At 36.9% G+C, this 25,204-nt stretch overlaps 1 protein-coding gene across 3 annotated transcripts in view; it reads right to left on the bottom strand.

Moving 5' to 3' along the window:
* HOOK3 (hook microtubule tethering protein 3) overlaps positions 1-25,204 on the bottom strand; it is an 89,365-nt gene that overhangs the window by 28,346 nt on the left and 35,815 nt on the right. For all 3 annotated transcript variants that reach the window (XM_030968506.1, XM_030968509.1, XM_030968508.1), the window contains exons 5-14: positions 24,486-24,618; positions 22,348-22,415; positions 15,194-15,256; positions 13,659-13,742; positions 12,474-12,637; positions 10,225-10,365; positions 8,488-8,689; positions 5,061-5,171; positions 2,456-2,543; positions 1,825-1,894 (exon numbers count right to left, since the gene is read on the bottom strand). In XM_030968506.1, coding sequence (XP_030824366.1) covers positions 1,825-1,894; positions 2,456-2,543; positions 5,061-5,171; positions 8,488-8,689; positions 10,225-10,365; positions 12,474-12,637; positions 13,659-13,742; positions 15,194-15,256; positions 22,348-22,415; positions 24,486-24,618 — 1,124 coding nt within the window. The remainder of the gene's footprint in view (positions 1-1,824; positions 1,895-2,455; positions 2,544-5,060; positions 5,172-8,487; positions 8,690-10,224; positions 10,366-12,473; positions 12,638-13,658; positions 13,743-15,193; positions 15,257-22,347; positions 22,416-24,485; positions 24,619-25,204) is intronic.

The following is a 25,204-nucleotide window of genomic DNA, read 5'->3' as shown; positions in this document are numbered from 1 at the left end:
TCTATCTGTGACCAAAATTGTTACTCCCCTCCTGCAGCTGGAAAACAGAATGGTGGGGCAGGGGCTGGGGGGTTGCCCCGGGCTCTTTAAAAGTCGAAGCACTCAGGCAGAATCACTCTCCGCCCACTCTGGTGGACTCTTGGTTCTTTCCTGCCCCTACTTGCTACAGTAGCAAGTCGAGATGCTCTCTTTCACAATCAAAAACTGTTTCAGAGTGAATTTTGCAACACCCATTGGCAGCCACTCCCTCAGCAGCCTTCAGCGGACACCACCCTGCCCCACGGACTTGCAGGCGCCTTAGTGGAACAGCAGGCAGCACAGCTGTAAGTAGGCATAGCATAGCAGTTTCCTTCTGTATTGCGGCAACTTTATTCAGTTTCTTGCATCTGTCTTCCAGATCAGCGGTGTTAATATCAAAGACTGTGGCAATGAAGGCTTTAAGTAGATAACTTTCTCGTTATCCTTTACTGGTATGGTTCTCCTTGCAATCAATAAGGGATTGAGATTCTCCTTCACCCTCATTTAATTAAGTGAATGTATTTATAGAAACATTTTTTTATTGTCTTTTATTGGTAGTAGGCAGAATAAGATCTAGTTGGGCTTTGGCCCATCTAATTTTCTCCCTGCATAACAGCACATCTCTGTACACCTCCTGAGTGGCTTTGCCCCTTCTTCCAAACATGATACAATCTTTTTTATCCCGAGTTCTGGCCAAAGCTCTCTGTACAGCCAGGCCAGTTTTCCTGGTTTACCATTCGGCACATGGAGACAGCCTGCTCCTGCACCTTAACAGCTCCTTCCTGCCCTCCCAGATTCCTTTGCCCTTCAGGACTGACTTCCAACCAACTCTGTAAACCAGACCCTGGTTGGTAAACGGGTCACTCTGCCCTACAGAATTCCAAAGTGGAGGTTCTGCTGGTCTCTCTCCTTAATTCTCTGTGAATCAAAAACTCTCTCATTCAGTGGTTGCTGTGCCCAAGAAGGCCTCTGATCATCATATCATCTACCAGCCCTTTCCTGTTCACAGTGAGTCCACATCTTTCCTAGTTGGCTTGCTCAGCAGCTGTGTTATCTTCCACACAGTTGAAGAACCTTCTAGACCGATGCCTTTCTGCTGTGCTGCATTTGCAGCAGCCATCTGTAAGTTGAAGTCCTCCATAAGAAGGGCCAGCAATCTCAAGACCTCTCCCAGCTGCTTATAGCATAGTATCCTAGACAAGTGGTCTATAACACACCCACCAGAATATCTGCCTTGTGGCCTTCCCCTTAATTCTTACTCAAAAATACTCAACTCTTTTGGTAGCATCATCAAGCTACAGGCAATCAGAACAGGGCAACGACAAGTACTTTTTTCTAATATCCAACATAAACCTTTCCTCGACACAAATTCAGACCATTCCCTTGGGTCCTGTCACTGGTCACAACAGAGAAGAGATGAATGTTCACCCTTCCTCTTCGTCTCAAGAGGAAGGATAAAATCTCTGCTAAGTCTCCTCCTCTCCAGGCTGAACAGATCAAGTAACCTCAGCTGCTCATCATAGAGCTTCCCCTCAAGGCCCTTCACCATGCTTTTGACCCTCCTTAGGATGTTAAGAGCTTTATGTCTTTCTCATATTGTGGCACCCAAAACTGTAAACAGGATTCTGCCCCAGAGCAGAGCAGAGCATAGCAGGACAATCCCCTCCCTTGCCTGGCTGGTGATGCTGTGCCTGATGCCCGCAAGGACACAGTTGGGCCTCCTGGCTGCCAGGGCACTGCTGACTAATGTTCAACTTGCCCATGACCATTGCAGAGGTTAGTAAAACAAAGCTTGTATTAGCTTACTTTATTTCAGGAGTAATGATTTCTGCTGCTAAACTGTCTGAAGGCTCTTGTCTTCCCAGAGGCATCAATCCTGAGTAAGGAAAAGCATACCACTGACTTTTTCACATGACAAGAAGTAGACATTGTTCTAGAAGCTTCACACTACTGCTAGACAATGTAAAATGACACAAAGTCAAGCTACAGCAAGACTGACAGACAAACACCATTTCATTTGGTGAACCATTATGTCTGATTTCATCCATTCTGAAGAAATAATGCTGCAGTTTATTTCCTGCTCATTATCTTATTATCTAACAACTATAAAGGTACGCAAGATTACACATACAAATTAACTATAACACATGAAACATCATGAGAAAATACATCTCTAAAGAAAACTATGTAACTATATAGAAATCAGATATACATAATAAAAATATCCCACTGGAGAGGAGACTAAAATTCTGATCGATACAAATAACATTCAAAGCTTTTGCTTGCTTATGAAGCTATGAATAGCTGAAGTTTTTCACTGCTGATTTTAGAAGAACTTAAATTTATTCTGTGCTAAACAAAAGCACATTTAATTCTCTACAGAAAACTCATGTACACTTTAGAAAAGAGGCATTTAATCTCCTTATTTGTTCTTTACCTGTAGTAGTGAGTTGACCCTCCTGAGCTTGTACACATCTAAGTTCTTCAATAGTTTCTTTCAAAGAATCCCTTTCTGTTCTTAATCTCTGAATAATCGGAAAGAGAACGAATATCAGTCTTGGCAGTCCAAATCCATCTCTAACAGCCTTCAAAATTTTAAAAATCATTCAATGTAACTCTAGAAATTACTTTCAAATTAAGGTATCTCAGTCTATTCCATAACAGAATAAATGTAAGTATTATATATTCCACAGGAACAGTGATTTGGGGTTTTTTTTGGGAGAAGGGTTGCTGATCTTATTGGACTAAAAATGGCAGGGGTATAAGTTTACAAAAACAAGGTATTAGTAACACAAAGTTCTGGTACTGGGTAGTAAACAGTATCCATAGGGCCACCCAGCTGTTTTCCTTTCATAGGGGTTGATTCCAAGAGAAATGAAAGACAGTTGAGAGACCATAGATTTTTCCCTCACCATGAATCAAATATTCAGCCAGGAGTGAAATAACGAGCAGGTAAGTACAGGGTCAACATAACAAACTGCTTTTACTTCACTTCGTCTTTCACCACTGAAAGTGTGAGCAACACTTTCATATCGCATTCCTCCTGTGTGTCTGCTGTTCTTGTCATTCACCAGCACTTTGGCTATAGAAGAAAACTTGTTGCTTAAGATTTGGTCCAAAGAGAACTGAAAAACAGGACTGGATCACCTTGGGATCCATCAGATTAACTATTCAGTAGCATCAGGCAAATACTCTTTCAATTTGGCACAACTACCCTTTTGGCAAAAAAAAAGAGAATCTACAGATAACACCAAGTTTTTGTCCAGAAGGTTGCCAAGAGTCAAAAAAAGGAAAGAATTTTGCTACTATGTAATGATCCAAAATGTAGTTTGCTCCAAAATCAGACATGTTCAGTATTACTAAATGGTCCAAGATAGACCTTGCCTCTGTATAGGTATGGAGTTGTATTGGCTGACAGCATTTCATTTTACTAACAGTTGATTGACAAATGCCAGAATATTTTAGTGACTAGAAAAAGCTCTAGGGCTTCACTGGTACAAGCAGCTCAATAATTATAGTACTTATAACACACCACAGAGGTAAAATTCCAAGCTACTTTGATGAAGATATCAAACACTATCATGTTTTGCCAGAACACAAGGAAAATAATATAATCAATTTCAGTAACTATTTCCAAAATATAGCTGACAAGATACGACTACCTAGTTTGTGACCTGTGGTGGGCTACTTTATTGATACATATTGACAACAGAGAATAGAAAGAGCAGGTAATATAGTGAGTCACTAAACTCAAGTGATAAGGGAATTATAGCTGTAATTTACTTCTCACAGGTGCATATCCATTCAAAAGAATGTACTTAAGAACAACATCCAGCTCAAAAAAAAGCTGTTTGCCAGGGGGTAAATCAGAAAACTATATGACAATGGCCTGCAATTCAGATCCTTTGTGCAAGATGAAATGGTCCACTGAGCCATGGATAAGCCACAGAAACAACTTTACCATTGTTCAACATAAAAGAATTGAAAAAACCCAATTTAAAAATAAAAAGCAGGAAAGAAAGCCAAAGCACAATACCAACACAGTTATTATGAGCATTCCAGCCTGATTTGAAGGACAGATGGAAGTGATGTGAAGGTCAAGTGTCCATCAGAGCTTGAAAATTTAATAAAAAATGGGAATCAATGGCCTGTGAACCTAAAGTAACTGACAACTTTCAGTTCAAATTATATTTAAGTGCTGGGCTTGGAAATCTTGGAAATAACTGGACATGAAACATGACTATTGAGGAAAAAGCCTGCAGAGTTTCTGATAGCTTGATCAAGGGACTTAAAATTACAACATGCCAAAGAAACTGCTAGCTGCAATTGATTTTAGTAGTTTGAACCCCCTGCATATACATTCATAAGAAACAAGCTGAAATGAACTGTTGAGAAACGACAGTGTGTAAGAGAAGTCTGAAGGATCAGTCTTGGGAAGAGAGTACAAAGCAATTAATCACAGAATCACTAGCAGCAAATGACACAAGAGGAAGGGGATAAATTTGTATCTACCCTGTGTGTTCCACATTGGCAGTACAAGACAGGTCAACAAGGAGTTGTCATAAAAGCTGAGATTGCCAGAAAGGACATTTCCCTCTACACAACTACTAAGCCTCTTCCTATACTAGTGATGATTCCACTAAGAGAAGCATGCTGATGGTACCTCAAAGAATGCCTTAGGGGAAAAAAGCAACAGGAATTTAGTTCTAGGATGATACTGCACAAATCCTGTTGTAAATAGATTTTCAGAATACATAATAATTACCCTGGTAATTTCTCATGGTAAATGGTCAGGAAACAACTTCAGATGCCAAATATGAAGGCTTTTCCTCTTAAAAATGGGATTTTGTACAGTCACTTTATTCCATGCTGTACAACTCTTAGGTTTAAAAACTATCTTGTACACAAACATTAGAAAATTTTGGAGGAAAAAAGACTTCCTAATTTAAAAAGACCGCTAACTATAATTACCATATCTCTGTGTTATAAATGATACAAAGTTGCTATTGTTACTAAAAAAAACAAAACACCTTGGCACTTACATCTTTTTCTTTTTGGAGGCTGTCTACTTTTTCTTTCAGTCGTTTGCATTCATAATCTAATTTATCAGCTTTCTTGGATTCTTCAGATAACCTGTTTTGTAGTTCAACTGCCTGTGAGAACAAGAATCAATAATGTGTCTGCAAATGTTAAAACAAAATACACAAGACAAAGTAGCCAATTACAATGCACCACAACTCATGTTGTAAAACAATTGAAATAGTTACTTATAGGACATACAAAAAACTTCCTTCATCAGTTGTTCTGTGTTTCAGCAAAATAAAAAGCATTCAAATATTAGGTCTTAGTGCAAGCAAAAGAAGAAAAAAATGTGAAGTATTTTCACTACATCTAAAACAAGAATTTAAACTCAATGTTTACAGAAAAAAACCCATGTAGTTCTACAAATCAAGATTAGGAACAGCAGAAAAAATTTTCTGCATTCTGAAAAGCCTAGCAAAGAGAACAGACTCTGAAGAAAGCCAATTATCTACATATTTTTTTAACTTTACTTCATAAGCCTCACTCAGAATTCAGCTACTAGTTTAAGAGGCCAGGTAACATTCCTAACATTCCCTAACCTGAGATGTCCTAATAATTTTTAATATACTAACAAAGATTCAGCCACAGGCTCCAAACAGGTTTTTTTTATTTCAGTGAGAAACACTGCCACATGTATGCTTTCAACTACAGATCAGTAAAGAACTCTTAAGATTAAGTGAGCAGAAATGTGAAAGCCAAGCACAACAGAAGGTAAATCAGTGAAGTCTTGCCTTTTCAAAACTTTCAGCCTTCACTAACAGAGATTCATTCCCAGAACACTAGTAAAGCTCATAATGGAGAGAGCACAAGAGCAAATAGACTAAATAAAGACTGACCTGCAAATACAAAAGCTGAATGAAGACTCAGCTAAAGACCTACAGCTTCTTCTGAATCAGTTTATAAGAAGGCTTTTTCATGACTTTTAGATTACAAAGGACGTGATTAAAGCAGTAGCCATATCTACATCAAGATCCCCTAGTGGTTCTAATGGCCTTTTATTTTCAATGTGTACAAATATAGCAAAATAACTACAAGGCCTAAAATATGCATGGTCCTAAGTGTTAGAGAAGGAATTGGCTGCTGTTTTTCCTAAATTAAAGGCTGCAAAATCAGCACAGCCCTGCATTTTCTGAGATTAAAGAAATGAGCATGTTAGATATGAAAATATTTCATTTTTCAGATGTGACATTTATCACTGGGGCCATCAGAATAACTGCAGGTATAACAAAACAACTGCAGGCCTTCACCAGTGACAGTGCCACCACTTGCAAAATATTAGTATTTTCACCTCAAATGGAAAGAAATGCATTTATGTTTGTAACCAATCATGCTAAGGCAATGGTATGCACAAAAACACTGCAGAAAATAAATTTGTCTTTAAGTAAGACTTGCGAGTGTATAGAAAAACATACAGTTTCATGGTAATGCAGAAGATTAAAAAAATGAACTGCCATCACATTCACTAAGCATTATCTGTGTATGGAATGAGTAAAGCAGGAATCTTGCAACAAAGAAAAGCAAGACATACCGTTAACTATGTATCAGAATGCACATGCACAAAGGGGCTGAATTAAAATTACAAAAAAAAAATATCCTGCAGTCTTTACATTTCAATTCTTCATGCCGAAATAAAGTTTCTTAGAAAAGGCTTGTGCTTGCTCTCAGAAGAGTGAAAACAAAACACTACCACTCAACCTCACCTCACAGAGACTGCTCTATGCAGTGAAGATGCAATTTCCTTGCAGATTACTAGAGGAATTTGAATGACCCACTTTCATCTGCATAGCACAATGATTCTAAGCCAAAGAAATAACTCTCTAATGGTGTCCTCATGAGTCAGGTTGGATCCTTCAAGCACCAGACAAGACATATTCCATTACAGGAACACACTAGTACTCAGCAGCGACATAACATCACAAGCCTTATACCCAACTTACTTCTGATAGCACAATTTAGGATTCCCAGAAAAATAATTTTGTGGCTTATGAATCACAGGCAGGTTTCGAAAGGAGCCCAGTCTTACAGACACTGAAGACAAACACAGAGTGTTCATTTTGAGACACCATAGTTAGGCGAAGAAAAACACATCTGCCACAGGACACCTGAAGCTTATTCCAGTCTCAGTCAGTAAGCGGTTTTGCATCAAACAACAGCTCCTCATATGGGAGGAAACCCATAAAACACACCGAAGAAAAGGAGTACTTTAGCAGCACAACTGATGGGACTGGCCCTTCCAAAATCCTTTTGGTTGGTGAAATAAGAAGAATCAAATGCAGATGTTGAGGTTAAACAACAATATCACATGCTCAGCTGTTTAACGGAGTGAAATATTGGGTTGCCAGTAAACTTGATACTACTCATTGGTAGGAATGGAAGGCCATTCCTTTCTACATTGCATTTCTCTTTGTCCCCCTGGACAATTTTTCTTCTCCAACTTCTTTTTTTTCCCAGTAAAATCGTTTGGGCTGTATTTAAAATTGGCCCACATAGGCTGAAACCATTTGTTTTAAACACTGAGATCACCACCTGCAGGGAAAAAGTCTATCAAGTCTTATGGAGACACATCACTCCTGGGCTTTCAGTATTGTTTAGTGTTTGTTTCTATACTTTATTCTATGGTGAACTGACATACAAGGACCCTGTGCTGTGATTGTTCAATCAGGCAAAAATACAGAGCAGGCACTACTGCTTTAATAAACCATGCTCTGTCTAGCCGTGTAACAAGAATACCAGAACAATATTGTGTCCCTGAAGTAAAGAAGCAGAAAGAAGATTAAGCACATGTTGCACCTTTACACATGGCACTTGAATGCACACATGGCACTTGAATAAGCAGGAGGATAAATAGGTGCCTTTCACTCCACAGAGTGTGCTGCTGACACATTTTGTATTCCACTAGGTGCATATAAGCAACAAGGATGACATGTGTCCTTCTCTCTTCTTAAGTAGAAAAATCCATGTGTATCAGAGAAACTAGAACGTTAAAAAAAGAAGCTATTTAACCACAGGAACAACTTACCTCAGCTGTGGTGTGTTCCTCACTCCTGGAAAATTGTAAGTGAAAAGTGGATACTTTTTCTGAAAGGACAGCCTCTAATTCAAGCCCCACTACTGAATATGAATTTGGAATAACTTTAGGAAAAAAAGGCTTTACATCTGTTAAGTTTTTAAATGCAAGAAATACTGCTTTTTGACAAAGTAACAAACTTGTAGTAATGACAAGAGCTGCAGGAAAGAAGGACAAAAGGTAGCAAGTACCTATAAAACATGGAAGTCTTTTATACAGGAGTTGTTTTTTTCATAGCCTTTTTTTACTTTGAAGCATTAGCCATGTTATAAAGACAAAGTGCTAAACAATACAGAGTATTATAGCACTGATGTCCTCACCTGTCTCTTGTATGTTTCCAGCTGACTGCGCGCTGCGTTGGCCTTCCTTAGTTCTTCCTCCAGGCTCACGGTATTTTGCATGTACATTGTATTCTTCTCTTCTAAAAGCTTCACTTGCCGCCGCAAATCACCCAGGTCCTCCAATTTCTTTTTGTATGACTCTACTTGGCTTTCTAACTTGGCTACTTTATCAGAAGAATGCCTGAAGAGACAGATTTGTATCAAATTTGAACTCCGAAAACTAACAAAACTAACAGAACCTAAAATGCTTCTTCAGTTTTTTCTTAATGCAGAAGACATTCATGGGAAGAACAATAAAGCAATCATATCCTCCTATTACTGATGTTTTCGCTTTTAATTGTCTGTTTTCTTCCCATAACTATTTGTCAACTCTAAAAGTTGCTGCTGAAGTTTCTTTTAGACCCTCTATCCCGCTTCCTAACACAACTTTCTTATCTGCTTCCAACCTTAAAATAATAGCTAAAACAACCTCACTCCCACTCATTTCCTTTCAATTCTAGACTATGTTCTGTCCTAAATTTTTCAAGGGTAAAGAAGAAAAGTTTCTACCATTCAGTTTGTTTTAATGATAACCAGGACTAAAATCATAAAGATCTCTCTGCTAGACAAATTGTACTTGGTGACACAGAAGAACAGCAACAGTTTTGAAACTTGACTCCTTCTAAAAAAAAAAAAAAAGGACAGAAGAAAAAGAAACACCACGCTTCACCTTTTCAGAGTTTTACCAATCCACCTGCTGTACTTCCAAGATTACAAAATGGACCTCACCTCCCGCAAAGACCTCTGCTACTATTACTGTTCCCAGTTTCATTTTAGAATCAACCAGTTTACAGACCCAATTTCCCGTGAAACCCAGGGAACCTCCCACTGAATTAATGTGTTGGTTTATGGGACATTGAGGCAAGCCAGCTCTGTTTAATCCTCAGTGAGGTGTAGGGTCTCTCTCTTGGGACAAGGAATGGCTCTTTGAACCCATGCCACCCAGACAGTTTATGCAGCCTGATGTGTTCATTTCTTATATTAATGACAGAAGGGATAAAGACAGATAGCTTTGGTAGAAGGCTGCCAGTGAATCCGGAATAGCAGTATTAAATAAGTCTTGCTGGAGAGAATGAGTAATCCCTCTGCTCTGAATAATCCATGGCAATAGATGCCAATACTGAAGGAATATGCTCCATAGTAAAAAAGTGGCTGTCCCACTCTACAAACCCCTAGTACCATCAAATCATGACAACTTTCATTGCTAAAATGCAGTGGGAATGAGAGCTGCAACAGATGCTGTTCACACTAATATTACATGGTAAACCAAAAGCACCACCCAAAGTCTGAACAATGCAAACCCAGGACAGGAAACAGCCTAGTTTTCTGATGACAACAGATGCCTGAGGCATGATGAAGGTGAATACTGCATACTCAAAGAGACCAGTGGGTGCCCTGTTATAACCATTAACTGGCATAGAATTATTAAGTTTAACAATAGTTATTGACTGACAATAGTTGTTGATGAATTATATTTATTGACTGACAAAATAAGCAACTATTTTACTCAAGCCGAATTGTGTGTCAGTCTGTGCACCTAAACTGGAAGATCCAAAGAATCTTGGCATTGAAAGTGTTTAATATTAAATTACTTAAACAAAAGATAATGTAGATTAAGTACACAAATTATACAGATTAAAAGGTAGTAGTTAAAAGAGTTAACGGAACAAAATTTACCTGAGTACATCTATCTCATCCTTTAAAGACTGAGCCTCCTCTGCCAGTGTAGTAAGCTCTTCTGTTTGTTGTCTCAATTCCGCAATTTCTTTTTCTAGTTCTTCACAGCGTATTCGATAGTCATCTTTTGCAGCTTCTAATCTGTAAGAATGGAAAGAAACCCAGGAAATAATTTCTCATCCTGAGCCAGTTACCTTTCCTCATCACCCCATCTAAGAACACATGAAATGGCCTCCTGCTGCAGTGAAGGAAAACAACAACACAATGTGCTTATTCAAAATGTAAAAGCAGATTGACTTTATCAATGCTCCCAATTTAATATCAGTCTTTCTATTTGAAAATTCACAAGGTAACGTATGTTCCCATAAAAACAAAACCTGAGGTTTCTTTCTATAATTGTAGTTTAACACAAGGGAAACTTAAGGAGAAAATTTAATCTTTTTTCATCTTTGGACACCCAGAGTTTGAACATAACATCTTTATTCCATTCTGTTCAGCTGTCCAACTCACCTACCTCCAACAATATTGACCTGATTGTAAGATGTTGTAAATGCTGTAGACCTCTCACTGAAGCGGCTTTATTTATTTACGCATAAAGAACCTGCACATGCCCAGTACATCTGGAGAATCAGGTTATCTAGTTAGCAAGTAAAGAACTCTGACGAACGTTGCTGAGCTGCCTGCATACACTATGCATAGCCAAAGCTCTATTAACCTGGCAGTGAACAAAGGGAGTAAGTAATAGAAACTTTTTCAATGTATTTTGAACAAACAGAAGAGGAGGCAACCTGAAACAGAAAGTCTTACTGTGATTTTGCTCTGAAATAAAAACAATCCAGATAGGAGATAAGGGTATGAGGAAAAAACAAAGTCAAGAGTCCAAAAACCATCTACAAGAATGAAGACAAGAGAAAATCTTTGAGTCATCCAAAGCAGAAACAATGAAGATTGGGATCATGACAGACCATGACAGTCAAAGCACAAAGAGGCAAGACTAGGAGGAAAAGTGGTGTACTGCACAAGGCACCACTTAAGCTGTGCAAATGTCCTGCTTGATCAGGTAGAGCTGGAAGCAACACATACAAATTGTCATTAGAAGCCACATAATATGAAGACGGGGAAGGAGGTAAAGGAGACCAGGAATGAGTCTCACATATGAAAACAGTTTAGAATGACCTTCAGAACCTGAAACTACAGTAACAGACAATGCAAATATTGAAGACAGGGACAAAATCTGTTTGAACAGTAACTGATACCAGACTCAAATAGGAATCACTGCAGAGCATGGAGATGAATCAGAAGAGATAAAAGGGGACATCACCATTACTTTATTCCTTTACATGGTAGACGTATAAAAAGAAAAAATCCAGGCACTAGTTGTTGTGAAAGAGAAACACAGAACTTTTTTCAAGGAACTGATAGGAGATGATATGTCAGAATAAGCAGGAAAGGAGGCTTAGCAAGAGGAATTGGAAAATAGAAAAAAGAAGGAAAGTAACGTGGCATATATTGTAAAAATTGGAAAAAGGCAATGAGAAGAAGATAGCAAAAGAAAAGCTGGCAGTGTAAAGAAAGAAATACTATAATTTCACTCACAAAGGAGAAGGCAAGTATGGGAAAGAGAATGAAAAGGTTATGGTGATGGTGATGTGAACCAGCTTTCTTCAGCAGAACAGCCTGACACATCCTGAAAGCAACAGTCAAGAGGATCAGTAAGGATGTTTAAAGAGGAACTGTATGTTAACATACTGGGGAAATGTAAATAAAGTGCAGAACTCATAGATGGATAATCTCTATCTTTCATCATCTCTGAAATTTGTTTTAAGATTCAGGTAAGGACATATTTTCCTATGTTGATAATGCCATCAGCAGTACAGCCTATAGCAAACTTTCATCTAGGAATTATTAGACCTTAAAAATACAATCAGAATAATTTGCAAAAAGGAAAGCATGCTACTCTTCATTCTCACTGACTTTGCAAAACATGGGTGAAATGACTGCATACAAACAATTCAAAGTAACTCACAGCAGTGACATAAAAAGCACTTCAGCACTAAGAAACTGTGCTTTTTTAAATGCTGGATCTTGTAAAGAGTGAAATTATAATGTATACATCACTTTAAAAACTGTACTACTGTGGCTATATACCATCCATTATACTAATTCACATTTGCAGCAGAACAGAAATATTTAAGTCACCTCTACTGCCAGCTACAAACAAACACCTTAACCAAGTGTAGCTTTTCTACCTGAATGTTTCCTCTTGGAGCTGTTCTAGCTGTGTCTGCAGCTGCAGGTGTCTACGACCTGCAGGACTGTTGGGATCTTCAATGGAATCAGACTGATTTAAACGTTCCATCAAAATCTGGTTCTCGGCAAGCAGGCTGCTCTTTTCCTCTTGGAGGGCTGCAACCTGTTGTAATAAAAGTATGAAGAGGAAAAATTAACCTACCAAGGTACAGAGAGCAGTATCTTTTCATGTTCATAATGAAATATCAACAGACGCCATGAACAGAAACATGCAGGCTTCACTAATCACATTTCATGAGAATACACTGTATAATTAATAGGTATTCAATTGCTATGTGATGTAACCAACATATTGCAACATTACGGGCAGAGTTACAACTCAGGAAACAGAACTATTATTTTATGCATTTCACACAAGCATTTAAAGAAGAAGTCTATTCTGACAGCAGGTACTTCATTATAATAAAATCTGCATCCTTTCCCTAGAAACAAATAAAACTAGCTCCTCACAGTAAAGGCCATCTGCAAGCAGGCCTGAAACAGGAGCACAGTGCCAAGAGAGCTCACTTTCCACTAACACTGTGAAAACAGACAGTAGTGGAAAGAACCCAAAGTGCTCCAAGACCTGAAACATGGGTTCAAATATTAACCACAACAAAAAAAGATCAGCTTTATTAATTCCAACAGTTACTGAACTACAAGAAACCTGAATTAATATTTCGAAGCAGGGTTGCAATAGCCTTTCACGGCTCCCCCTTCACACTCCTCATGTCTTCCAGATGAGTACTGATTTACTTACAGTAAGATTTAGTCTCAACCCATACACATTTAATGGTCTACAGTAACTTCTGACTGGGATTTAACTATTACCTGGACCTGTTACAGCAGCAGAACTTGTATTAGTTCTCTATGGCAAAAGTTTTACCACACAGCTCAAACCCTTCCTAACTGAATGAAAAGAAGTTTTGCTAGTATGAGTCATAATACTGACAACACAGCAACAAGATAATAAAACAATGATATTCATTCTGCTAGCACAAGTGAAAGCAAAACAATTACTGTGACATTTTCATCCCCCTTCTATAAATTATGTTTCAATATGCTAGTACTTATTTCCAGCCACCACAAAGTTCACAAAATTTTTCTCCACTTCAAAATTGATACAGACTCTATAGCAAACTTACCTGCATATCTAACTCATGACATCTCTGGGCAATCTCTTCTTTTGTTGCAAGAGCTTCATTTAATTCTTCTGTAGTTTTCTTCAGCTACCATAAACAAGAAATGTTTAAATTTTCATCACTCTCTGTGATCCATTTAAAAATATTCTGAACTACAGCCTATAAAATTATTTTTACAATGAGGTAATACATTAAATTTTTTAAAACAGAGCAATTCTACTCATATAAAGAAAAAAAAAAGGAGCAGATGTGAATACTGTTTAGTTTGTGTATCAGTAAAAAGAAAATATACCTAAAAGTAACATTTCCTTTTACATTAGAATTATCACATCTACTCTATAAATTGAGTCAAAAACTCCAGGAGAAATTGGGTCAGAAGAACTCACCAAATCTCTACACCAAAAAAAACCTGTCAATACCACTTTTCTTTACAGATGCAAAGAGTGTGTAATTTCAATTTTGAATCTACATTTGAAATACAGAAGGGACTGGAAGGTGGAATACAGGGAATGGACAATTAGGGTAAAATCCTTCTAGTCTCTGGAAGCTAATTCTAGTGCACAATAGGAATAAAACTAGATTGTGACAGAGAAGCCTACCCTTTAAAAAAGGGCACTGAACCTTACAAGCAGTGGGAAATGTTCTGATACTTCCCTTCAAAGGCTGAATGTTTAAAGATATGTGTCTCACTGGCCTGCAAATGAATGCAGTTAAGATAACACAGAAAACATAGCTAGAAGAAAACTGGTCTGATAAAACACGTGCATGCATGTTATGTATATAGATACAGATATATATACATACATGTACTATTATATATGACGAAGTTTAAATGAGCTTTCTCAAACAGCATCATCATACCTTGCATTTGCAAGTTTATTTCTTATGGGCCTGTTTACATACAAAGAATTAATTTAGTCTGCAAGAATTTACATTTTTCTGCAGAGAAAGCATAATGGATGAATACAGTGAGCATCACTGTACTATTCTTCTTCTCAATTAGAAAAAAATTTGAGGAAGGAGGACAGTGTTAGCATGAGGATAAGCTACTAAAAAAATTTTGATTTGTAAATTTTTTCAATATATCAAACCAGGAGTGATTGTATTTGAAAACTTCTATTTTGCAGCAGTTCCAGGATTCCCCTAGAAGCAGTTGTTTTCCTGTTTTGTTTTTTTTTTTTTAACTGACTTTGGAAATAGGAACTCAGATAAAAACATTTATTCAAATAGCACATCTTTTTTATCTTTCTTTCTTTCGCCATGCCTAAAGAGTTGTACCAATCTGCAGTTTTGTACTATTATGTCATATAGCTAGACTGGCTTCTCAAATCAAATTTTCTATATCCTTTAAATACACAATAGAAGCAAATTCAATTTACAAAGCTAAAGGACTTGAAATACTGAGATTTAATTTTTCGCTTCTTTTTTTACTTTTCCACAACACCCTTTAATGATTAAAGAAAAAAAAAAGATCCAGTTCTTATTATGGCCACTGACGTGCTATGATCAAAAGAAAAGAAACATCTAAGACTAGATACCTGCCGATCAAGGTCAACGTAAGCATCATTTCCAACAGAGACTGGAGACTCTTTACTCATCAACTGCAATTAGATTACACTGGATTAGAAAAAGCAAAGATTTACTTTTATATTAAAATGTTTCAATGAAATACCAAGCTGATTTTTACTTTTGGAAGCTTTAATGTGAATTAATTTGAAAGTTTTTAACTTCATTTTTATATATGACATATTCAGAAACAAGAACAGGAAAAAAAACTTCATAATTTGTAATATTCAGAGTGCTATAAAAGAAACTTTACATTATCTCCTTTTCTTTCGACAATGCACATTCTTTGTCTATGATAAGCCTACAGAACATCCCACTAAAGATTTTACTGCAGTGGCATTGGAATGATAGTAGGTATGAACACACTACACAAGACCTGGCTTTAATTTTTCTCTGCTAGTGAGTGGCTTTTTCATATGTCCATTACCTGGATATTAACATCAATTAATTTATTTATTTCATTCAATTCCAGCACATATTTATCTCAACTACTAGTGCAAAACAAAGGCGACAAAAATTCTGTCCTGGAGCTGCCTGTAATTTTCAATGTTAAAAAGTAATTCAGTAGAGTGCATTCCTGAAATGAGTATTACAATTCCTTGTGTACTACTTCAGGAATAGCTGATAGTGGTTTTGGCCTAGATTATTAAAAAACCAAAGTAACGAAACAAAACAAAAAACAACCCCAGCCAAACCTTCAATACAAATCCTCAAATTAGTCCTACAAAACTGACTGATGTACTGATCAAAGTGAAGAAAAAAGCTGGTAAGTTTTCTTATAGTAACCTAAAAATCAGCTGCACCAGTTGGTAAAAGTGAAATCAAACCTAGCAAAAGTTGTAGCTCAGCAACCTCCTCCCACACAGCTCAAGTAAACATAATAAGGTTCTCACTAAAAGTTGTAAGCAAAAAACAGGAACAGTCTTGCAAATGAGAAATACAGTGTAACTAATTCAAAAGGCATCATTACAGAATGGCACTGATGGTTTCTGTCCAAACGCATAATGTTCTAAGAGCTCTCCAATGATGCAATTTATGAAAGTTACAATTAAAAAGGCCCTATCCTAACCAAAATCAGGACAAGTTTTCTTCCCTGGAATCTCCTGTCTAGCCTGGTAACTCTCTCCAGAGACAGTACTTCCTTTATTCCTTCTAGAAATCAGTGCTTTTGCACTATTTTCCTTAGCAAGATCTTTCGGGATACACAGAGCCTTCACTTCTCAATCCTGTCTATTATCACTGTGTACAAGTGAAAAATCTGTTTGACATTTACATCATTCAAATCATACACTCACATTTCTCTCACTATCCCCATTTCCTTAACTAGGATTTAGCTGCATTATTTAGATTAATTTATCTCTCCTCAGCAGTCCTCCTCACACCTTGACAACATTTGCCAAATTTCTTCCATTTTCTTCTACATCTTTACAATGACAAACTACTCCATGAAGAAGCATTGCATCAAGTCTGCACTCTGCAACAATAATTAGAAAGTCCCTAGCCTCAGAGCTGTCCCCTGAAAAAAGAAGTCTTGTCTTTTTCATTACCATATATAATGGCATTACAAGCTTATCTTCCATTTAGGAGCCTATTTTCTAAGTTGATTATCATTTAAACAAAACCTCCCAATCCCTCCCTGCTCTGTGATGTTCATGCACATTTTGAATACTGGATTTCACCAGCTTTTCCAGATGACTAACAGGGATATCCTATATTAGCCAAATACTGAACTCCTCTCAGTATTTTATATTCCATAATGGTGTTCACAAACACACTTTGGACACATGTACTCACACACATACAAATAAGTTCTGCCTGCATAGTCAGCACTTTCCAACAGGCAGGTCCCATGCTGCATGCAGCCTGCAAGGGTGTACAACAACATGTCCCTAACAGCCGCCACCCCTTTCTGGCCCTAGCATAACTTCCTCTTTGAAAAACCAGCTCAACAGGCCTGTGCAAGACTTAGAGTAGACGGAATACAAGTGACCACACAGCCCACTAGAGGCCACTGTGGTGTCACTGCTTTCTGCGACTTGCCGTAAGGCAGGCCATGGCTAATAATATAATCCCTATTTTCTTCAACAAGATTTGCCACCTTTCCCAAAACATCCTGTCCTTGAAAACCCTTAGCAGAAATGTCCAGAAAAGAGGACATTATCTGGAGTAGGATTAGGTACTGGAGATATACATTCTGGGTGTACCATGAATGCACATTATAGGTGTGAATTTCACTCCACGAAGTACATTAAGAACGTAATGAGGAAATGTGAAAGAGGCACCAAGGGCAAAAGCCACAGATACATGTGCAGATGTATCTCACATGACTCAGTGCAATAGAAAGCACCTTGCAATTGGATGGTCTGTGGTATGTAGAGTGGAAAAGCGAAAGACGAAATTTAAGGGATCATTTTGTGTCCAGTACCACAATCAGACAAAGAATGAGATCGTTAGGTAACTCAAAAGGAACAACAGGAATCCAACTTATTATTATCAGTTAACAATAAAACAACTGTAAGAAATGGGATGTAAAGGCAGAACTATCATGGCAAAGGAGTGCTTCCATCTTTTCCCTACACATCTCCCCACATACCATAAATATGTAAATGGTTTATGCAAGAAAATGTCTTGACCATGCTCTGCTTCAGGATTCCTGTACACAGCTTCTCCCCACTGAGAAATAAAAACTTTACCATAAATAGAACAGCCAATAGAGTACACAACTCCACTCACCTATCCAAACTCCTCTCCCTTTCAGATTTTTTTAAAATTTCAATAAAACTTTTACTGAATACAATGTTTTAAGATTTCATTTACAGATAGGTAAATGAAATTTACAGATAGGCCAGCTTTCATACAGATAGGTGTATCAATTTGAAACACACACTACAGCTTCCACCCACCTAAAAAATGCAAGAGGCTTGCCCAATTTTCCATATTCTTGACTTTGTTTCCAGTCAATCAGCATTCTCTGGTATTACTGAAATTTAGAGTTGTAAAATGTCCATTTAATCAGTAACCCGCTCAACAGAACATCAGCTTTTTCAGCATTATTTATTACTAATCTTACAATACTTTTAATAATTTTGAAAGCAAATTTCCGTACTGTTTTCTTCTATACATTTCCTTTATTTAAAAGCTCAGTCAGAAAAAATTCATGAAAAGCTGATGTCATTTCAGAGCTTTACATGCAACCTGCAAGCATGATACTAGAGTATGTGGTCTTGAGAGGTATGGATCAATGGTAATACTTTTGAATTTAGAGGGGCAAACTTTATTTCATTTGTATTTCAAATCAGTCAAGAGAATAAAAACCAGGAGGAAGTGTCCTTCTCATTTTCCCTTCACATCTGCAAGTTTTCTTTGGGACCAGACTACAAAAATAAAGGTTTACCTCCACAATTTTGCAGCACTGGAACTGGCTTTCATCTCCAAATATATAATTTAGTGTAAATATAGTATAGTCACCTATTTTCACACATAACTTTAATGGAGGATGATGTGCAGAGATTATAAAAAGGGAAACATTAAAAATGCACTTGCAAATTCAAGCGATTGCATTAGGCCTCTACAGGAGAAAGAAAATCCTGCTTAAGAGCTTCCCAGAGTGAAATAAACGAGCAACTATCATTTGCAGTCTTGCTCTTTTTCTGGTTTATTTTGCATAGTGGTCAGTATGGATTTTAAATGGTGCAATTACCTGCAACATGACAATTCTAACAGTTATTTGTGTAGTTTTATAAGAAGCAGCTGTCATTCCCTGTTAATCCTTTACATCTATGTTTTTTCACACTCATAGTTTCAGTATAATATCTTACATAATACCTGTAGGTCTTCTAATCCTATATTATGAAAACCTTCACTTTTTAACTGCTTTCACTGTAAAATACGAACAAGCTGTGTTGTCATGGATACATGAAGATTAGGGAAGGGGTAGAACTATCACAAAACCTGCATGCATGAATAACATGAATTATGAAAGCTTTTTTTCCCCCACACATGATTTTGCAAACACAGTTGCTCTATTTAGTTGATGATTTTGAAATCCAAAACACTTGCTTTAACTGAAATGCTTTTTCTACAGTTAATAATACTGTATAAGCTCACTTAAGTGCCCACAAAGCAATGTCAAAACCTAGCTTCTGTACTCACGTTCTTTTTCTTTCTTAGAACATCTTTATGTTAGTTTTTAAGAGTCATGGCTATGTTTGACACTGTATATCCTTTAAAGCAGCTGGACTTTCTTCTTCCTCCAGTTGATACCCAGTCTACCTCCAGTCTATCTGTTGATAGACCCAATAAAATACTTTGATATCATTTCCTAACTTTTCAAAAAATAATTTTACTTCAGACAAGATAAATCTTTAAACAGCCAGGAAAAAATAGAGGAGGGAAAAACAGCACAAAACCAAAAAGTGTAAGTAACACCACTGGTGTTATCCCAGACAGTATGCACCTTTTCCTATTCGCCCCTTGGCAAGTTTTGACACAATTCTTGACACTATTCTGACTCAACTCGACCTGCACAGAGAACTGCTAAGTGATCAAATTTAGAGATGTTCTAAACAGTAAAGGCAAACAATTTGTTTACTTACTACCACCTTCATCAACAATGAACTTGGCTACTGCAGGAAGAGACTTGGAAAAAATGACAGAAGGGGAAGCGGGAAAGGGAAATATATAATGGGCAAAATAATTTCTCTAAAAAATTCTTTGGTTATTTAAAAAGTCTGAAAATAATGAAATAAAAAAACCCTGTTATATTACACATAGGAATATATTCAGTCTTGTATTTTGTGCACAACTTGCATTTTGATACCTACATCTACAGATTAGCATCTCGGATTCTAAGTGGTGGTAACACACCAGACCAAATTGACTACACTGAAAAACTAACAGAAAACCATTGTTTCATTTCTAAAACCTTTATGGAGCACAAGGCATATTTCAAACATTTAAATAAGTGAAGAAAATAAATTATGAAGAACCACAGGTTAATAAAAAATAACTGAATAAAATTTAGCCTATAAAATGCTGCTTATTCCATTGAAAATCAGCTTCTTCATAAAAAAGAGAAAACTTGTTCTACTGTGCCTTGTGAAATACTTTCATGAGTAAAATGATTTACAATAACCAAAGAAGCATCAAAAAAATTTGTACATGCTCAGCTGAAACAGAAAAATTAATTACATAATACATCAGTAAAGCCTAAAGAGATCTTCTGACATACAAAGTGTTGAAGACTACCCACAATGTCAAATGCTTTAAAATGTTTGGATTAGATGATATACCAACTTTTCAAATATTCATATATAGCTAATTTCTTACATACTGCTTTTTCTAAGTCACTTGAATTCTAGGAGCTGCTATGACTCTACGAAATAGAAAAGCCTCCTTACAAAATCCCATGAAGTCTCACCCCTTTAAACTCTTCCCGTACCAATCTGTGCTGGTTATGATTTAACTCCCAGAGTAACCTTCTCCATAATTTTGCCAGGCACGGAAGTGAGACAGACCTGTAACTGACAGCATTTTTCTTCTTTCTCTTCTTGAAAACTGGAATAATATTTGCTAGCTACCAGCTGACCTCTCCAAACTCCAAGTCCATTGAAAAATGAGAGGTACTTGCTCTCCAAGTACCTCAAAGTCTGAGACACTTTCTCACCTCTTCATTAAGCACTTGAGATTTGGTCCTGAAATGCCTTAGATTTCTAAGCTTGCAAAGTAGCATTAAAATCACTCAGAACTGTGTCAGTAGCTGAATGCTAAAATTTTTGATTCACGGCATTTTAAAAATCTGTTCCAGAAGAACATACCCTTACCCTGTGATGACCTCCTACTTCTACTCATCATGTCAGCAAAAGGGCACACACACTGAACAAGTTTAAAGTTTACTCATTAAGTGTTGAGAACTGTGGGCTGCTTGAATGGGCTATTTTATTAAATAACTGAGACTTTTATAAAAATCGAATAGATTTTCAACATAAAGAAGGAAGATGAAAGAAGTTTTTTCTATTTCAAGATAGTGCAGAAGACAGTGATGCTACAATTTGGGTTTAACAAAAACACTAGAAAAACCCACCAAAATACTGTATATTACAGTTACAAAACTTACAAAAAAGTAAAATATGCCAAAACTCCAGCAACTGGTGCTTGGCAGCACTGACTAGAAGATGATTTAGATAACAACTCTTTTGATGCTCATTTCCAAAGTCCTCTCGGCTGTGTTACAGCCAGCAGTCTGCACACAGACAACTGAATGTATGACTGCATGGATACAGCACTGGTCAAAGTGATGACTGTGGAGAGATCTTGTAAACTCACTGATACTTCTTTCTCTATTCAGACATTACAGAGATGAGAAATTGCTCTAAAGCTCAATGTGGAATTGAGTTTCTCTTCTTCTGGTTCAGAATAAATGGGATTACTAGTGGTTTCCTGCCTTCCCTAGCTAGTGGCCTGCCCTAGGTAGTGGCCTGCAGTAAACATCTACAGACTGTTAGGCATTTCTATTATAAACACTTTGGACTTCTTTTAAGTCACAGGGGGACTTCAGTGGCTAACACCAGGGTTTTAATTTACCACAGAAGAGCACTTCTACAAAATGGACTGCAGTATACTCACTGACTTGTAAAAACATACCAGCCTACTGTATTATTCATATATGTTCATCTTACATATCATTACCCAAGCCATAACACTAGACCTGACAATACAATACTGGCACCCAATTATCTTTCTTTTCATTTGTCTACTAAATTAAAAAAAAAAAAGTTTATGAAATTTTGACAAAATTCTACAGTAACTGGTTATCCACAGAAAATCAATCTAGTACACTTCAGGATTCACAGGGTGGGAAAAGAAAAGGAAAGGGAACCCAGTATCAAAAATATCTAGAAGTTTCAGTCTTCTAGATTTAAACAAAAGTGGGACATTCACCCAGAGTTCTTTCACATAAAGCGAGATTTTTCTAAGGAAAAATAAGAAATTTTTCACTGTTAAAAGGCAAAATCTATGCCCCTTATTTTCTTTACTTTCAACAAAATTTTTCCTAAGTGGGAAAAAGTATACTGCTGTAAAATAATGAAAGACTGAACTTTCACACACTGTGGGCATCCCAGCATACCTCCTGAATGGCTGTCATGACAACATGTTGAACTGATTCTTCCATCATCATTATGGTCTGGATGTACTCTGAAAATAAAAGCATTCTGAAATGTCAATGTTGAAACTCAAGTCATAGAAGGTAAGTTCAGAAGCTTCATCCTTCCTACAAAATGACTAGATGCTATGGATGACATTGAAATGTATAAGCACCAGTCAAGTTCCACTCCAACAAATTCAACAAGATTTTATCACAAGCCTGTTCAGATACAAATCCAGGCTTATTTGAACTGTACAACAATGAAAAAAGTACATGATTACCTTTTTTCCTCCCCTGGCATCTCACACTTCTGAAATAACTACTTTTATCCTTTTCTCACTTTGTTCCTAAACTGTTCAGGCTCTTGAAGTACATGATCCATGCATAGGTTGTCCTTTTCTGTAAGTGTAACAGTAACAACCTGCCTTCCTACAGCATCCTCATTTTAAAGCATTTTCATGTTCATTTTTGGTGTCTGTTCTTATTTCTCTAGTACATCACAAATTAAGTCCCCTCCACTTTTTAAGTTCTCAGCTCTGCGTATATGTGAGCTACACAATAGGTACCTTGTAAGATAATACAGTAGCCAGAATAACAAATTCTGACATTTAGACTAAGTCAAGGAGTAAACGACTTGCCCAGTATAATACAGTTTCTAGTCAAACATCATCTCCTTTATTCTTTTAATGATGTGATTAAGAGAAAGACGCTGGGGATAAAGTCACCTTCAACTGGGTAATTTGCTCATGCTGAACCTTGCTCAAAGTACAGATTGTTCTAGTATTTCAAATGTGCATTTTTAATGTCCAGACTGAAAGAGTTAAGGGGACACAAGATCAAGATACACTCGCCACTTGAAAATGAAAAATAGTCACCAAAAGGAAGATAATTTTACATAAAACAGAGATGACAGGAGGTTTAATAAACCAGAGTTATTTATGCACTTGTGGAAGAACACTACTCCTATTTTGATTAATAGGAGATGACCTCCTGGTTAAGAGAACAGAAGTAATTTCAGAAGGAGAAACTAAAGTGATTTAGTCACCTAGGAAAACTGAAAAGGGGAAACTAGCTGTAAAGTTAAGATGCACCAAGCATGGGGAAGACAAAAGGCTTAAAATCCTGGCAGCCATCAAACACAAAATGAGCTATATCTAGAGGACACACTTATTTGATGCAACTGTCACACAAATACAGTAAAAAAAGCCTTATTTTCCAACACATGACTACGTTTCCTGTTTAAAGTATTTAGAATAAATGTTTGCATTTGCCGTTACGTTACCTTCATCTGGCTTGAATGAAGCGTAATTTAAAGTAACTTGGTAACAATCTACAGCCTACACCCAAGGCAAGTTTAGAACATGAGATGTAGCACACTTTAACAAACATCTCCATTGTTCATCACATCCTCTCTGGCACCCTCAAGAAAGATGAATGGGTCTCTACTGTATTTGTGCAGGTCTGAATTACAGTCAGTGCCACTTGGGTAGACAGACAGAAGCCTCCTTCAGGGACAGCTAAAGTGGGATTCAACTGTCTGGCAATTGGCCTGAAGTGACTTTTTGGATGACCTTATTGTGCTCCATCTTCAGCTGTTGCCCAAAAGGGCATGGTTGCCAGCATTATTTTTCCCTATGTGTCAACCCCATAGACACATCTTAGAAACTACAGAAACCCAGTTCACATCAGACATTTCGTCAGACCAAGGACCAATAATACTGATGGCTTTTGGCCATGTAGTAAAATGACGTCTGGAATGCATCTCTGCAATCAAGAGTTATGCTGAATAATGTAATAATCACATTTTTCCATTCTTAACTATCCTGATCTACCTCATAAATGGTTAAAAGGTGTACCCAAGAATTTTTTTTCTTTGTAGACTGATTTTTCAGCTTAGCAAACCAAAACTGAAAATATGTACCTTGGAAGTAAATTCAATTCCAGTTTGAGTCTCCAAAAGCAGTAAAGCTTACACCAAAAAACAGTCACTATCTGTACAACAAACTAATGTCATTATTATTATTAAAAAAAATCTGTTTCTGACAGAAATCCAAGAAATATAATTTTTCTCCTTAATAGTTGCACAATAACCCAGAAAACATGTTTCCAAAATGTATTACCTTGCTTCTGTTCACAATTCACAGCACATCCCAAAATAAGTTGAAGCATTCTCCCAAGTTCCGCAGCATCAGCATGTTCTCCAATCAGGTTAACATCAGGAAGGGTGAAGTCATTTATCTGTTGCCCTAGAATCTGCACAAAGACAAGGTACATACATGGCTGTATCGCTGCACATATACAAATCAATTTATTTAATACAAAGATGATTCATAATCAACAACAGTAATTCATTCTTACTTTACTATAGTTTTCAATACACCTTCAAAACAAACCAAATTGCTTAACATAACATCTCACTACAAAATCATACTGTTTGATACAAATAATATTTGGGAAAAGATAAACATGACTCTCTCAACTCACAAGCAACTACTAGATAAACACTTAGCAAGATTCTTTCTTAAAGAATTAGATGTTGAAACATTAAATGTTTCACCCATACAATACATATATCTAACACTGACAGGTGCCAAATACAACATGGCAAAAAACTCAGATAACTAGACCTCACACTTCTAGTAAATTTAAGGATATCTGGCAAGTCTTACAGCTAAGAAAGCTGCTCCATGGAAGAGAATCTGAGGTAGCAATACAATGATATGTAATTAAACAGCCCACATGCAGAAAGAAAGAAAAAACCCTGCAAAACAAAAGCCCGCATGACTCGCTATTAGTGTTATCTGATTTATCATTAAAGATCATTAAGGATTAATGATTG

The sequence above is a fragment of the Camarhynchus parvulus genome, chromosome Z, assembly GCF_901933205.1.
Source record: "Camarhynchus parvulus chromosome Z, STF_HiC, whole genome shotgun sequence".
NCBI classification, from domain to species: Eukaryota; Metazoa; Chordata; class Aves; order Passeriformes; family Thraupidae; genus Camarhynchus; species Camarhynchus parvulus.
Note: the sequence above shows the minus strand (reverse complement) of the source record. Positions and strands in the feature narration are given on the sequence as shown.